A 16974-nucleotide genomic window follows, 5' to 3' on the forward strand; every position below is an offset into this window, starting at 1 on the left:
TGAGGGGCGTGTGTCCAGATAACAGGGGGGTGTGCGTGTTGAGGGGGGTGGGTGCGAGGGGCGCGCGTGTGCGTGTGGAGAGGGGCGTACGTGGGCGGGGGTGTGCGTGCAGAGCTGTGCGTGGAGAGCGGTCTCGGGGGCCGTGCCCCCGTGTGCGAGGAGAGGCCCGTCAGGCGAGCGCCCAGCCGGCCGCCGTGCCCGCCCCGCCGGCGGCGGCTGCCCGGGGCGGGGCCTGCTGACGCATTGCGGCTGGAGCGGGCGCGGAGCGGCCGGGGCGGGGGAGCCGGACCCCGGAGGGGCGGGGGGCCGGTGCCCGGGGCCCGTCCCTCCGCCCGCCGGCGGGCTGAGTGACAGCGCTCCCCGCCCAGGGACTGGAAGGGCCGGAGCGGGGCGGGGGGAGGAGGAGGAGCGGCGCGAACCGCCCTGCGCTGCCGCGGCTCCTACCTATTCATTCAGGCACCTAAAATGGCTGGAGAGAGGAGGCGGCGGAGCGGGAGGAGGAGGTGAGGGGGGAGCCGCGGCAGTGCCCCCACCTCCTCCCCGGCGGGCCCCTCCTCGGCCCGGCGGCGCCCCCCGCTCCCGGCGAGGCTCGCGGCCGCCGCCGCCTGCCCGCCGGCACCATGTCGGCCGGCCAGGACGAGAGCTCGGTGCGGGTGGCGGTCAGGTAAGCGGCGGCGCCGCCCCTGCTGCGGGGGCCGGGGCGCGGGCGGCGGGGGCAGCGCTCCCCGCGGGCCCTCACGCCGGGGGTGACCGCGGGCGGCCGTGCCCGTGAGCCCCGTGGAGCGGGCCCTCTGCGCGGAGCGGCCGCGGGCGGTGCGCGGGAGCGGGGGTGGGGTGCGAGCTGTCCACCCGTGGGAAGCGGCATCGCCGCAGAGGGACAGCAGCGAGGGACATCTTCCCTGCAGAAGAAGTGCGTCGCCTCGGCTCCTGCTGAGCCTCTTTTTCCTTGCAGCAGTTGGAAATAGCCAGAGGAGAGAACAAAACCCCTTTCTGAGGTCTTTCTCAGTCACTTCTCTCTAATTTTCAGCAATGACCCTAAAAATATTCCACCTAATTATAGCCCGGTGCTGCAAGTGCTTACTCATGGAAGTAAAGCAGTCCCTTGACAGTAGCGGTGCCGTTCGCATCACGGAGCTTTGCGAGAGTGGGTCCTGGCAGACTGGTATTTTTAGCAGGATGAAGGCTTTTATCCCGGGAGGATGGACTTCCATGAGGCTGCTCACAGTAAATGAGAATAGGTATAGGTAGAAGTCATAGTGAGAGTGGAGCTTAAATCCTTTTAAAACATCAGCTAATTCAAATTACTCTTTTATCAGAGATAAAAATCTGTTGTTCACCAGTGAACTCTTGGCTCTTCTCGGTTTTCTACGTGAAGATATTATTTTATTGTTTGAAGAACTTCCAGATTAGCCCACGGACGCCTTAATTTTCAAGATGTCTTTACATAATTCAAACAGGAGGAGAAATATATATATATATGCATGTATATATATGTCTGTATATGTACGTCAATATTTGGACTTTAATTGTGATACTGAATGATGATTTATTTCTTTCCTTTAAAGAAGTTTATATTATATGCTGACGCACTTGGAGTGTTGTGCCACAAGAAATCAGACTTTAGGGGAAGGTCTGTATCTACCAGTGGGTCCTTGGAACCACTACATACATCTCACCTTTAGATAATTCAAGGGTTGTACAGGAAGACAAAGAAGGTGGATCGTTTTTTTTCTGAAGGGCGTAGGAATAAGCGATGTTACTGCATACTGTTGTTGGTATGTGCGTGTGGGGGGGAACAGTTCAATAACATTTTCAGTAAACAGAGAAACACCGCCCCTGCATGATAACATGGGGTGTATGCTGCAGTTGTTCATTAAAGTCTGCTCACCGATTTCGGTAGCATTTTCTATAGGGAGAGATGCTTTTGTGAGTGTTGTTATGTGAAAAATGCTTCAGCAGATAAAGTACAGGGAGGTATTATTCCAAAGCATAATTAGGCCGTATTTTTAAAGAGGAAAATATGAGATAGGTGTGATCCTAAAAATAGGGTGTGTTACAGGTTTACAGACTGCTCTGTCATTTGAAGAAAATATTAAATATGTTCTGAGCCAAAAAAAATAGTGACGTAGAAGTTCATTTACAAATACAGAGGTTTGTTGCAGCTAGGAATGAAATAAAACCTACTGGTGCAGATATGTTTATAGTTGTAGGTGTGTGATAAATAGATTAGAAATAATATATGGCAAAGAATTTGTGAAAGTGAATTAAAATCACCCAGCTGTAGCTCTTCAAAACAAATCCCTAATGTTACTAGGCATATTTCTGCAACATAATTGTCTCACTAACATCTTATGTCTGAGTGCAGTTCACTAGTAATGAAGAACTGCATCTTTCCTCCTGTCTGCTTTCTTCCTTTTGGCAGATTAACTATTCACGTACAAGACTTCTCCGTCTCTGCTTAGCAATCATGAACAAAAGCATGCACAATTTTTTTTCCCACCAGTAGCTCTTTGTAGATGATTTTCTATTATTTCTGGTTGTGTATTTTGCACAGTCCTGTAATTCAACTGGTGGGGCAACTCACTGAGTATCAGCGCCATGTTCTACTGTGTATTATGAATATTACATGCTGTTTTCTTGTTGGGTTTGTTATTCAGTTCTTTTTGGGAACTAGAGCTTAGTTCAATGATGATCTGCACTGTTGTGATGAAGTAATTGCTGTTTTTGTATGTATGTTTCCTGAACAAGGCTTGCTCTACAGCAGGACCAGCTTTTATCTTGCAACCCCCCGGTAGTAACTGAAGTAAGATACTGGAAAGGCATATTGCACTGAATTTACTGCAAAGCTGAATAAAGAAAAAACTTTAAACATAGGTTGTAGAATAGACATCACTGAAATTGTCTAGCAAATTGTTTTTCCAGAACCTGGTTATCTCACTTAATTGTATACAACATGATTCGAAAATACTGCATTCTATCCAATTAGCACCACCTTTAAGCTATCATCTTGTATGCTAATTGCTCCCCATTTTCTTCAGTGTAATAATGGGTTTGTGAACGATGAGCTAAATACTCTGGTTTAGTGAAGCATGAGAGCTGAAAATAGTTTGGCAGATAATCCAGTAACTAATGTTAAATTCCCCAATTAAGGAAAAAATTCTTTCTCTATTGTCAACCACCACTGAAAGACTTGTGGACTTACAATTTTGGTGATGGTGTGCAACTTTAACAAAGAGCTTTGCTCTTCCTATGACTGTGTGTAGCGTCTGTTTTCAGATGAACTCAGGGAGCCCCATGATAGCCATCTAATCAGATGACTGGTTTTTCTTTTAACTGGGAAAAGCTATCCTTTTTGTAAATCTGAAATTGCTGTCATGCTTTTGTAAATGTCTTTTCAGCATATGAAAACTAACTTTTGCTGAGGATGCTATGAAATGGTATAAACGTCATAGTTCATGTTTCTGGAACCAAGACCACAAAAAGGTTATAGGTTATACTTCCTAATTCTTGTGTGTCTTGCCACTTTAGTGGTGTCCAGAGCTGAAATACAGTGTGTAGGCTTCCTGCATGCTGGGTAGATGAATTTCTCACCGAAGACTGAGATCCTCAATAGCCATCAGTCTGTGTCAGTATCATGTTTTAGAGAGTCATTGTATGAGCTGTCCAGGGATTGGATGGGGTCACTGCAGTCAGTGCACTAAACCATTAGGTCAGAGTTATGCTTACTTTCACCAACCAGACCTGAGCTGTGTCATAAGAATTGAAATAGCTCCAGCTGGAGAGGTAACATTTAGTGCCTGTCTTCATTCCATGTGGCTTGGAGCTGTAGGGTCAGGACATCCTAGCAGTGAAGAAGACAAGAAAGTTGGACTTAGGTCCTTTGCATTTTTCACAGGATCGTATAGGTTGGAAAAGACCTTTAAGATCATCAAGTCCAACTGTAAACCTAACACTACCAAGACCACCTCTACACCATGTCCCTAAGCACCTCATCCAAATGTCTTTGAAATACCTCCAGGGATGGCGACTCAACCACTTCCCTGGGCAGCCTGTTCCAGTGCTTGATAACTCTTTCAGTGAAAAAATTTCCTAGTATCAAGTCTAAACCTCCCCTGGCACAACTTGAGGCCATTTCCTCTCGCCCTATCACTTGTTACCTGGGAGAAGAGACCGACCCCCACCTCTCTACAACCTCCTTTCAGGTAGTTGCAGAGAGCAATAAGGTCTCCCCTCAGCCTCCTTTTCTCCAGGCTAAACAACCCCAGTTCCCTCAGCTGCTCCTCATCAGACTTGTGCTCTAGACCCTTCACCAGCTTCGTTGCCCTTCTCTGCACACGCTCCAGGACCTCAATGTCTCTCTTGTAGTGAGAGGCCCAAAACTGAACACAGGATTTGAGGTGTGGCCTCACCTGTGCCGAGTACAGAGGGACAATCACTTCCCTAGTCCTGCTGGCCACACTACTTCTGATACAAGCCAGGATGCTATTGGCCTTCTTGGCCATCTGGGCACACTGCTGTCTCATATTTAGTTGGCTGTCGACCAAGACCCTGAGGTCCTTTTCTGCTGGGCAGCTTTCCAGCCACTCTTCCCCCAGCCTGTAGCGTTGCATGGGGTTGTTCTGGCCCAAGTGCAGGACTTAGCCTTGTTGAACCCCATACAATTGGCCTCAGCCCATTGATCCAGCCTGTCCAGGTCCCTCTGTAGAGCCTTCCTACCCTCACGCAGATCAACACTCCTGCACAACTTGGTGTCATCTGCAAACTTACTGAGGGTGCACTCGATCCCTTCGTCCAGATCATTGATAAAGATATTACACAGAACTGGCCCCATTGGATACATGTTAAACAAGGGAAGTCTTGGAGAGCAATAATGTTTGGATAGAGCTCACCAGAAGGCGTGCATGGAGGACTGACCATGGACCTGATAAAGCATGGAAGGATGTCTGTTATTTGGATCCTGCTATGGAGAAGACATAACAATATGGAACGTTGAAGTAAACATCTATCTTCTAGTCCTCCAAAGGAGGAAGATGGCCTTGATTCACTCTAAGTCAGTGGAGGCCCCAGACATATAGATGATAAGCTTCAGTGTTGATGTGTAATACTGCCTTTTAAGATGCTGTATGAAAACAGAAGAAGAAATAATGAAGAACAATGTGAAAAGATGAATAGCTGTGGAAGCTGACCAGTAGTCAAGAAAAGTAAGATGGTTGCTCAGACATGCTTGGGTGGTACCTCAGGTGGAGTGGATGATAATAGGACATGAACTGATTGTGAAGCTAAAGGAAGTAGGGCTTTGGCATTGAGCATTTGTCGTTGTGAAAGATGGAGCCCAGCTGAAACTGTGTTAATGGGCAGAACGCAAAGAACCAGGGGAGAGAGGAGTTAGGGGATGGTGTTTTACAATCAGGTGTGCTTAACATCAGTGAGCAGTAAAGAGCAGAGCTGTGAAAGTTTCCACTTTTCATCATCCTCGGTGGGTTTGTATATATGTGCCGTCTTCGCTACTTTGGCAAGAGTACCTCACTGCTACTACTTCAGCTGCTGTGATTGACAGCTGCTCTGTGTTTCATCCCTCAAGCAAAGAGGGGGAGTGTTGCTACCTTCCCCCTCGTGTGTAGGGAGGCTGTGGGATCCAGACACCCAGCTCTTCTCTGAATCATCTAAAAAGTTTCCTTCTCGTACCCACCCTGGGTGTCTGCAATACGTTGTGACACTGCTTCACAAAGGTGAAATGTTGATGTTTGCCAAGTATGGAAATTATGTGTGCAAAATGTAATGGATCTGTCGGGAAACTTTTTTCCCATGGAGTAATAAGTGTAGCTGATGAATTAAAACCACCCAGCTTCTGTTTCTGGTATTCCAAAAGGGAGATGAAGTACTCTAAAAAAATGTATTGATTACTAATTCGATTTAGGAACACAGATTTTTTGCAGCTAATCAAGCTGCTTGTGGCATGAAATCAGGATACAGTGTTAACTTTTGATAAGGCAAATGGGACATGTTAATCCCTTGTAACCTCAGCCTTCCACTGCAAAGGTTTGTTATGGGAACACTGCATTTCTTCTTTTTGTACCCCTAGTTCTTGAACTTTGTGAACAGTTGGACCTCTTTTGCATTTTTTTTCTCCTTTGCTGGTTTCCGTGTGTTTTTTCTCCCCATACAGAATCTGCTGTTTGTTGTTGTCATGCCTCCCTCTACCTTTTCATCTTTTGCATTCCTCCTTTTCAGCATGTTTTTCTAGTAGCTTTTACACTGAAGTTGTTCTCTGTGCTAGATCCAGCTACTGTTAAATACATTAGGAAAGAAGCAGCTGAGTGGAAGGAACCTGTCTTTTTGGTAGGTGTGTTTTGAAGCACTTTCGCTGTTGAAATTTATTTTCTTTCTTGGGCTGCTGTTCTGCAAACAGGTACAGCTGTGTTTAGGCTTCCTACCATGAATAGATCCTCAAACGTCAGATGAATGGCCATGTATGCTATGGTATATCTCATAAGCTCTGGAGGGCAGAGGTAGTCATTTCATGCTTCCCATAGGGTGCTAAGCATTCTCATGAATCATTCTGTAACTAGATAAGCAACAGCAATAGCTTACAGTACTATCCATTGGCTCCTTAAAGTGAACCAAAGTTTTCCTTTTATTAGACAATAGTTGTTATCCATCTGTAATCATGTGAGGCTGTGAAAGTTTTTTGGGGAAAATGTCTCAAAGTAACTGTATTAATGAAGTTTAGCAGTCTATCAGTATGCAAGTATGCCCCACCAAAGACAAAAAATAATTGTTCAACAGTATTAAACAGTAATTTTCTGGGGACATGTTAGGTGTTGGGAAATACCTCTTTTGGAGAGAGAGTCTGTTAGTGGAAAGCTACAAAAGAGATCTTGTTTTTGGAAAGCTCATGTTACATATCTTTTGTTAGTTTTGATGCTTCTCTTTGCTCCCTGACTTAAACAAACATTCCCTTGTCCTTCACTGAAACTTTACTCTACCCCATCCATATGTTTTGCATTTTAGCTGAAAAAAAGATACGACGCCATCTGCTGCTGAATTAATTCAGGTTTAATCATATCTGACTTGATCATCCGTAACTGATATTGCTTGGGGCAGGCTGAAATCTGTGATCTTGCTTTCTAGGAAATAAACATCCCTTTCCACGACTCATGTGATGTAAACACAAACTCATTCTTTGATGGAGGGGAAAGAAATCCTAGTCGGACATTTCCCTTGATGTCATGTATTCCTTGCCAAAAGAAGGATACATCTTGAATTTAAGAAGAAGAAAAAGCAATGAGTAGTGTGCATGAGTGGTCTGTTCATGCTTGTGGATGAATTATATTTCTAACTTTGCATTTCCCAAAGTTTGTAGAAGACTTGAGAGTTTACTTTGCTTTGAAAATCCATTGAGTTAGTCGCTAATTTCCATTTAATGGTTTCTTCTTTACTACTTACGCTCTATGGAGAGTTAGGATTTATATTGTTGACCTAGACATTCCTTTATTACTGAACTCAAGGCTTCACATTTTCAGTTTTTCTGTGTGACTTCTGTAAATTTTTCTGTAGTAGTTGAATGGCCCTTGTGCTTGGGATCAAGGGAGCCTTGCTCCCTCCCTCTGCTTTCCCTTTATTTGCTTTAAGCGTTTTATAGATCACCCTTGCTGCCCACTCAGAGATGGCTGCTGGAATTCTTGCTTTCATGTTCTGTTGCCTGATTAGTGCTGGGGAAATAAAGCCATTTTAAGTGCATTTTTTTCTGTTAAAGGAAAAGATTCAGTATCCTGCCATATCTGTGGCTGCTGGAGCAGATAATTTTTTATTATGCTAATATTATTCCTATGTAAAATACTCACAAGAAGTTAAAAGTATCATTTGAACTAGTGAACAAGAAAGTTTAATTAGAAATCAAACCGGATCTGAACAAGTCCAGCAAGAGTAACTACATGAGCTGTGCCTTTTTCTTGTGCTCTCTGTCTCTTCTCCTCTAAAATTGTTTTAAATCTTTGTTCATTTTCTTTTCATCTTTCCTCCTTTTTTGTAGTTCTCCATGTTTGTTTCCACTTTTCCCTGGTGAAACTTTTCTGGAATAAACGTGTCTGTTCCAGTGTGACTAAAGGGAGAAATGCAGCCTGATTTTTCAAACATGTTCTCTTGTTTGATGTGTTTACCATAGCAACAAAATGCAAATGGCGAATGGTGAAAGGGTTTTAAGGTCAGCGTCACAGTGAGTTTGATGCATAGAGAAGGTCTGTTCAATATGTATTTTAAAATGTGAAAAACTGCTGATTCAGAGCTGACAATTGATTAGCATAAAATATTTCCTGGATAGACCCTGTATGGAAATAAGGAGTGAGGAGGAGGTACCATCAGGTCCTTTATTTTTGTTAGTATTCTCAACAGATTCAGTAAGGTTGGCCACTGCTGGAAGAATTAATTTTTGTTTAAAGAACTTTTTTTTTTTTTAAATCAGCTGACAAATGCTAGGCTTGCTGTTTGGGACAATGCACTCTTTAAGCATCTTTAGGTCTTTAAGTCTACCTAACAAAAATGAATGACTTATCCCTTGAGCCTGTTTACTGGAGTTTCAACACAGAAAGCTGAGAGCAACAAAACCTTAGTAAAAGGTTATGATATTATTGTTCTACTATACACAGCAATTTATAGGCATTCCAGTTGAATAGTGCATTTCCATTGTTGGATTTTAAAATGGATTAAAGGATTTGTTGTCTAGGTAATTTTTGGTGTCTCACTGGTGATTCTTGCATTCATGTTGTTACAGGAACTCTGCATACTTCAGCTGGTTAGCAAATACTGAACTCCTTGCAGGACATTTTAGGTTTAATGTAGTTTTTCCATACTCGCTCATAAATACTCCAGGTTTCTTGAAATGCTTTCTCTTGTATACTGTAGCTTTGAAGGACACTTATTTTCCCTTTCATTTATGTTCAACAAAATTGATCCCTTATAAAACATGAATAAAACATGATTCTCAAGGTGGATAAGAGTTAAAAGACTGTAGCATGCTATAGCATGACAGTTCAACTACCACAGCTGAACACATGGAAGGTTATAGCTAATAGGACTGGACAGAAAATGGTTCTCTTTTGTGAGAGATCTCAAATGGAAGAGTTTGATCAAGCAGTCTTCTCTGTTTACCTGGTCTAATCTCATCTGGGGTCTTGAACAAAGATCTTCCACATTTTAGGTCAACGCTCGAACCACTTGGTTATTGTCTTTGTTTAAGCCTGGGTATTTTTTCATTATTTTCATTGACTATTTTTTTCCTCCCATTTCTAACCATGTTAGTTGTCTTTTGCTTAATACTGCTAAAACTAAGTTAAGGGAGCATCTTAAGCTGAAAAGCTATATAGCTGTGGAATATTAATGTCGGTCAAGAAACTATGTATGTATGTATGTGACTTGTTAGCAATGTTGATTAAAAGGTTATGCAAGTCATCAGTAATAGTTTAAAACGTAAAAGAAAGAGTATCCTCTAGAAATATATTGCAAATAATGAAATATAGTCTTGCATAATTCTGGGGTTACTAGCAAGCCTACTAAGAAATGTTCCATGTACAGTATAACCCTCAGTATTGTATAGAATGTAGGAACCCAGATAAGCCACTTTCTTTGAAGCATTTGGTACCATGTTGCCTGTGAGATTTCATCTTTTTGGAATAAAGTAATAGGAAGGCAGGCTGACTTAAGTAATATGTCTGTTTATACAATTTATTCCAAATACTGAAAATTAAGAAGTTACTTATCTAATTAACTTTGTTTTTCAAAGCCAGTAATTATTAGCATTCATGTTGTTGGACATTTCTTCCCTTTAGCATGGGACTAATTGGGAGATGAGTCCTGAGACCTTTTGTGTCACTCTGAGTAGCTCATTATCCCAAGATCTTGGAGTTGCTAATCTCTCACTCAGTAGTATTGATTAAATGTATTTGCCAGCTGCAGCAGTGCTTCTGTCTTAGCTTGTGCTTGATTCTGTCCTAGGACAGAATCTCTATGTCCCCATCTCCACCCTTATGAGGATATGAGAGAGCTGTGAGTGTAGGTAGTGAGTCTTTTGTCTTTTTTAATATTGTTTTCCTGCTCTTCCTTCCCCATGCTGCACTGGCACTTTGTGTATTGTCATCTCAGAATTATGTTGAAAGCTCCTCAGGCCAAAGATGTAGCTTCAAAGTATAGTAAACACTTCTGGTGTGATGTAAATAACACATGATGTAGTATCATGAGAAAAGCAACTGCTACTAAAACACCTGAGTTAGTCATTACCTTCTATGAAAAGCGTTACAATTAAAAATTCTGTTTTGCTAAAGCATGTATATGGCTTTGTTTCTCCCTCCCCCCACCATTTCTGTGTGAAGAGAAAAAAAATTATGTCCGTACCAGACACTTTGATCTGTAGGAAATAGCTGACTACTCATTTTTTTTTTTTTACCTGCTAAGGAAACCATACATTGCTTCAGTTTTCACTCAACATAAGTTGTCTAGGTAAGGTTTATTTCACTCCCTGGTCTCAAATACATTCTTTTTGAAGTCTGGTCTTTAATTTTAAGTACATATGAAATCATTATTTTTAGACTCTGGCTCTGTAATGTGATGCCTTTGAATGGTTTTTTTGGGTTTTTTTTTGTTTGTTTTCTTTTTTAAGAAGTCTTATCTGTACACATTACTTTGAAGGCTGGGATATTGATACTATCTAAACATCTCCTGTATTTTCTTTTTCTAGTTACAATTTTATCATGTGTGAATAACTGATATATTTGCGAAAGGTTGATTTGTTTTATGAGCAAACTGTTTGAAACACATCAAAGACCAGAAAAATATTTTCATGTTGGGTTAAGGGGAGTAAATATCTGAATATATATATTCTAGACATGATAGAAAAGAGAAGGATTCTGCTTTTAACAGTGTTTTGAAAGGTAGTAGGTCAGAGAGAAGGCCACCTGTTCAATCTGTATCACTTAGAGCACGGCTTATGCTTCTGTCTAATCTAATCAGTCAGTCCATCACTCAGAAACAATAAAATTGCCATTTTGATCTTGACTAGCAGAACTTTGAGTTCAGCAAAAGCGGATTGGTGTTCAGTGAGCTCTAAAAATGAGATCTGAGATAGGGCTGAACTGGTATTGACAGGTAAACTATTTGACAGTTAAACATCAGTATAATTAAATGTGTGTGTTTTTTTTTTTTTTTTCTTTTGTACTCCCCAAAGCTTCAGACTTTATGGTTTTGTTTGGGGTTTCTTTTGTTTTGTTTTTGGTTTGTGAGTGTCGTCTTTTTTTTCTTTATTTCTTTTTCTTCCCCACACAGTCCCCAAAGTGATCTACAATGGTTGGTCATCTAGTCAACCCACTGCCTTGGCTCTGCATTTTAAAGCGTAGCTGTAGATATATTTCATTATAGTTGTTACCAAAGCTTTTGAGGAACAGATGGACTTTTCATTGTTCTCTAAACATGAACAGGTAAAGCCTTGGTAGGACCCAAAGAGGAAGAAACATTGTACAGCTGAGAGCTTCAGATGAAAGTGCTTTGTTCTGTGCTTGCAGCCCTGAAAGCGGGGCTGGCCCATGCCAGGCCAATGCTTCTGTTGATTTTTAACTGTCATGACTGCTGAATGCTGAGATGTTTCTTTGGGAAGAGAGGACTTGCATAAAATGGCCTACATCTTGGATGATACTTGACTGAAAATTTAAAGGGCCAGTGCGCTCTCTGCTGCTCCTGTAGGCAAGAATTCAAGTGATTATGAATAACGTGTAAAAATTAAGCATGAAACACCAGTGTTGTAGCGTGGCAAAAGAAGAAAATTAGTGTATATAGAAATTGGAGTTTTTATGTAAGGTGCAAAGTAATCCATACCCTTTGTTCAGTACTGCAAATGTCTTTGCTGATGTCTAGTGTTAGGTTTTGGGTGCTGCAGTTCAAGAAAAATGTGGACTGAGGGGAATTGAAAAGAAAAGGGAAATGACTGTCTAGAAAACATCACCATAGTGTAAGATAGGAGGAGTGAAGATTGCTAAGAGACACATCTTGAAATATCTGGAGTCAAATACAAAATAGAAGGGAATAAATTGTTATTCAATGCTCAAGGTCAAGTGGATAAAAGGTAATAGGCTTAAATTACAGTAAGAAAAGTAAGAGATAGGAAGAAAATACTTTTCTGTTGTAAGGAGGGATGTCCTGGAACAATTTGTCTGTGGAGATGTGGAATTGCCCATATAGGAGACTCTTAAAAACAATTCAAACTGGTAACTGCCAGGAACATTTTGGACATAGTTAGTATTACCTTGGTCCAGAAAGGTAGAGTGGACGAATAAACTCTGACCTTTCCAGCTCTTTTCCATTCCAATTGTCTGTAATTCTGTGAAGCTGCATGTTGAGTTCCAGGACCTGAATTCAGCACAGTTGAATGATCCCATTCAGATGTCAGAATATGTTTACAGGGGTGTGACAATGTCCGCGTGAATAATAAAGCCTTACAGATTTCGAAGGGTAAGCTTAGACTAATTCAAGTTTGAAGGGACCTCAGGAGGTCATTTGATCCAACCTCCTACTCAAAGAAGGGTCAAAACTAAATTGAGGCGAGGTTGCTTAAGGCTCTATCAAGTTAGGTCTTGGAAAAACCTCTGAGGATGGAGATTCCTGAGTCTCTCTGGGCAACCAACACTTGACTGTCTTAATGGGCAAAATTTTTTCCTTATGCAAAGTTGGGAAGTCTCATGCTTTGGTTTATGACCACTGCCTCTTGTCTTCCTGATGTGAACCTCAGTAAGGAGCTTGGGTCTGTCGTCTTGGTAATCTTCTCTTCTGTATTGGAAGAGAGCAGGCAAGGCCTAAAAGCCAGGAAGATGTTGAAGAGCTCTCTGCCTATGATCTGTTGGAAAGAGTGAGAGATGGGGAACAGCTTCAGCAAAGGGGGTGCAGCCTCTTTTCTAGATGAGTTCTGAATATGATAGAGCAGATTCTTGGGGGACTGACAGTCATCCAGTGGTGCTGATGATATGACTGCTATTAGGAGGTAATGTGTTGTAAGCATACACAGCATGAAGTACTGGAGGCTTTTGTTTGTTCGCGTGGTTTCTATATTCTTTCTGTTCTGAAGTCTATTCCTTCCCCTCATCCAACCCTTCCCTACCTGTCTTGAAGACTGTTTCATGGTAGATGTGATATTGCTGCTGTGAAGGCATTTGGAGTGTGATTTAGTTATGGGTAACAATCTGCTTCCCTCTTCTCCCAGCAGGAATACATGGTGGTCACCTTCTGCTTGCATTTCCTCTGCCACAGTTTAAGCTCACTTATTCTTTTGGCCAAGCTGACTAATGAGAATAATTAACCTTCAGCACTGTTTAATGTTTCTTTTGCTTTTCAGATGTTTGTGCTCTCCTCAGCCATCTCATAGAACAATCGGGTCTGTTTCCCTGTCGTCGTCCCCCACCCCGTGACAGTTCACGTTTCATTCTTTCAGTTCTGGCCTGTTCAAACAGTATCTTCTGTAAGTCAGAAAGAAATGCAGACAATAGTCAGTGGTTTATCATGAAGCACATGATAATCTTGTGAATACAATCCAAAGCATCAGTTACATATCTTGGAACAGTTTCTTATGACTTTTTGGAAATGAATTATAATTTGTGCATTATCAGTTTTTGTCTGGTCTGTTGTCTTTAAAATTTTATTTATTTCTTTGAGTTTGTGTGTACATATAATGTGTGTGGAGCACTGGGCAAAGTTAACATTCAGCTTGGTTTGTATTGTTGGATGTCTGCCTAGTATCTGTGTAAGAGTTGCCTGGTCGAAGTTCAATCTGTTTAAAACAGAGGAATGTATTGGTAGACTGAGGAAAGTGCTTTGAAGATCATGATATCTGCATTTCTTGAATATATATGCTTTTGATTTCTCAGAGTGCAGCTAGGAAATGCTACTGACTTCCAAGTTTTATCAGACATGTCAAGGAAATTTGGCTAATTGTAGTCTAGCCGGACGGCTGACTGCTTTTTTTCTATGTGTATTCTGTAATTTATACATGCATTTTTCATCTTACTTCTTTTGGGCAAGGCTATATGTCTAACAAAGGAATATCCAGTGGGGCAGAACGCTTGTAATGTACTGCACTATTTTAGTGAAAATTGCTCTCCTGTTTTGTTGCCTCCTTGGTAGGAGTGGGATGGTCACTCCAGCACAGCAATGTGTGTGAGAGGTCCTCTCCTTTGCTCAGAAGTTAAATGAATTGGCATTGTGTTATTTTTCCATTGTGATAATAGAAAATAAACTGTAGGATCCTGGCTGTTAACCCACTTTCTGTTCAAAATAACAACAATGCTACAATTTTATTGTATTAATGCATTAAATATTTTAGCGATAGTAACTGTATTTAAAATACTAAATTTGTAAACTTGTTTTTCTTGAGTCATTCTTGCTGTTTTCTGTAGGGCATAGGGTTTTTGGTTTGGTTCTTCCTTGTCAGCTAATAATGCATTGGCCATTTAGTTGTCTCACATTTCTGCAAGATCTGCCTCCAGCTTCTGAATGTCAGATCCTTCAGAATGGCTCTGGGGGGTGGCATTCAAATATTCAAAACCAATCAGCTTAAGGCATGATTTTAAGTTATGTTGTAACCCAGGGTTTCAGGTATTAATGCGTTCAACACATTGTAAGACCTTTTTCCTCTGAGTCACTTTACTTTTAAAGTGCAATATATAAATTAGATTATTGAGGCTTATTTTCCTTATTTGTTTGGCCTTTGAGGCTGAAAGCTCCATCTCTGGGGATCTTAAAAGCAAATGAGGGAAACACCAGAAGGAAAACTGCTAGACTAAAACAAAGACATGGATATATTAATATGTGAGCACTAGTGTTGGTTGATGTAAAGTGATACAGGATGGATAACTTATAAGGTACTGGTGGGAGAAATAGCTGAAAGAGATTTTTGTGTTTACGGGGTCTGTCTCTCTGCAGCTGTTTACTAGTACTGGGAATTCTCTGGATATGCTACTACCTGTTGAGGTGGGTGATGCCATATACCCTATACACCGGTGTCGCCACTTCTGCGTGCCAGCATGAGCAAATGTCCAGTTAGGGGACACCGGCCATCTCGCTTCCAAAGTTGGAAGTACTTAACCTGTGTGACTTGTTTTAGTTTTTTTTCTTCAGTACAGGGCTAAGCTACCAAGTCTTGGACATCTGCTGCTGTTTATAGGGTCAGCTCTGGTGTTGGAGTATTAATGACCCTGTCTTGAGTATTCCTTCGGTGTTTAATGTGCTGGGGAGACTCCTGTTGCTTACTGACCTAGGTACAATTGGAGCACAAAGGTAGAGGATACCTTCAAATACTTTGGAAATAGCTGAAAAGTTTTGTTCCCAAAGGAAATGGGCTTTCAAAGCTCTACCTTTCTTCCCCCACAGCTAGGTAGGAATGACAAGAGGGTGTAGAACCAGGGGCTTTCCAGTTTTATTGTGAAGTCTGAAAGGTTCAAGGACAGCCAGAACGTTTTTCCTTTCTTCTAATCCACAAATCTTTTTGGATATCCTTATTATGTGCCATTACATACTGGACTTGTTCAGTTCAGTGTGCTTGTGACTGATGCAAAAATCACAGGAGAGGTACAGATTGCACAAGGACCCCTCTTGTGTGGGGTGTAGGTTTTTTTTTAAAAAAGGAAACCCAATTTTTTCTGGTCAGGTTTTTCTCACTTGTTTGAATCTTGGTCTAGTTTTTTTTACTTTAAATTGTTAGCTAAGGTAGGTGACAAAGGACTTCAAATATAGACTTTATTGTTTGTAAAACCCCCCCCCCACAGTTCCAGCGAGAATTGCTAGAGGTACTGAAGCTAGCTAGCAGTTCCTGCTGTGACAGCAGGTTTTAGGTGGAGTGTCACTGCTGTACTATTTTCCAGCTGCTGAGTCTTTGTGTCGCTCCATTTTTGCTGCCTTTGCAAGACCCCTCTGCCAACACTGCTACTGTAGATTAGAGGTCAACAACCTAAATGTGCTGCTTTGCAATGGCTGCCTGGGAACACAGTGCTGAAGTCTTGTTACTCTGAACTGAAAACTGTTTGTGATACCTCCAGATTAGGATGATGATGCATAGTATAGAGAAGACACAAGAGATTGTGTACATTTTTGATCCATTCTGACACCGATAAGATTATCTGACATATTGTGTAACACCAGTCAACTGGATTTGATTGAGAATCCAATTATGTATTTAGTTAAAAACATGATTGTAAGTGAAGCGCAACCAGTCCTGACCTCAACTTTCAAGAGGCAGGGAAATCCTCTCCTTTCATTAGTTCCAGGTAATCCCACTCCCTGTCCTGAATCTGTCGCTCACTTAGAGTTTCAGTTTGTCTTGTTCCCAGTTCTTGATTCAGTGGTCTAGAAATGGTTAATTCTGGTGAGTATAGTTGGGAAATAAGCTATTTGTAGTTTTCTATGGGCCCTGCTAATTATTCATGTGATGAGGCTTACATAAGGGCTGCATTGCAGTTACACTTCACTTGATGACAGAGTTCTGTATTTCTGTGTAAACAAAAGTCAAGTGATAAGGCATGGGCAAGCAAAGTCTATAGTTGAAACCAGGGAGAAAACAAACTTCTGGGAGGATCTTAAGGTGGTACTATCTGCTTAACTGTCATGTTTCTTTTAAAAAAGGAAAAAACCCTGACAGTATTTTATTTAAAAAGAAAAAAAAAATTTAGGAACTGAAAGAGCCTTCATTGCTATCATTGTTCCTTGCTTTAGCATTTCTTCAGGTTCAGTGGTGAAATCAGTTAAATTCTACAACTAAAATTTTGTGTAGCATGAGTTAGCAAAATATTAAAATTTGAAACAGTGCAGAGATTTTTCTCTTTAGCTTTGACACTGAAATTGTAAAAGCAAACTGTCATGGAAGAATTATAAGTACCTGTTTTAGAGAAATCTGGAAATTCTAGAAAAAAATAATATTGATCTACTAACACCCTTTTAAGACCTTGCTTA

The 16974-nt window shown here is 41.4% G+C and overlaps 1 protein-coding gene across 10 annotated transcripts in view; it reads left to right on the plus strand.

Annotated features, from left to right (window-relative positions):
- The first annotated feature begins 442 nt into the window (after positions 1 to 442).
- The window catches only part of KIF21A (kinesin family member 21A), a 92326-nt gene continuing 75794 nt past the window's right edge, over positions 443 to 16974 (plus strand). For all 10 annotated transcript variants that reach the window (XM_072859932.1, XM_072859997.1, XM_072859959.1 and 7 more), the window contains exon 1: positions 443 to 664. In XM_072859932.1, coding sequence (XP_072716033.1) covers positions 621 to 664 — 44 coding nt within the window. In that variant the 5' untranslated portion in view covers positions 443 to 620. The remainder of the gene's footprint in view (positions 665 to 16974) is intronic.

This window comes from Ciconia boyciana, chromosome 1, assembly GCF_034638445.1.
Source record: "Ciconia boyciana chromosome 1, ASM3463844v1, whole genome shotgun sequence".
In the NCBI taxonomy this organism is placed as follows: domain Eukaryota; kingdom Metazoa; phylum Chordata; class Aves; order Ciconiiformes; family Ciconiidae; genus Ciconia; species Ciconia boyciana.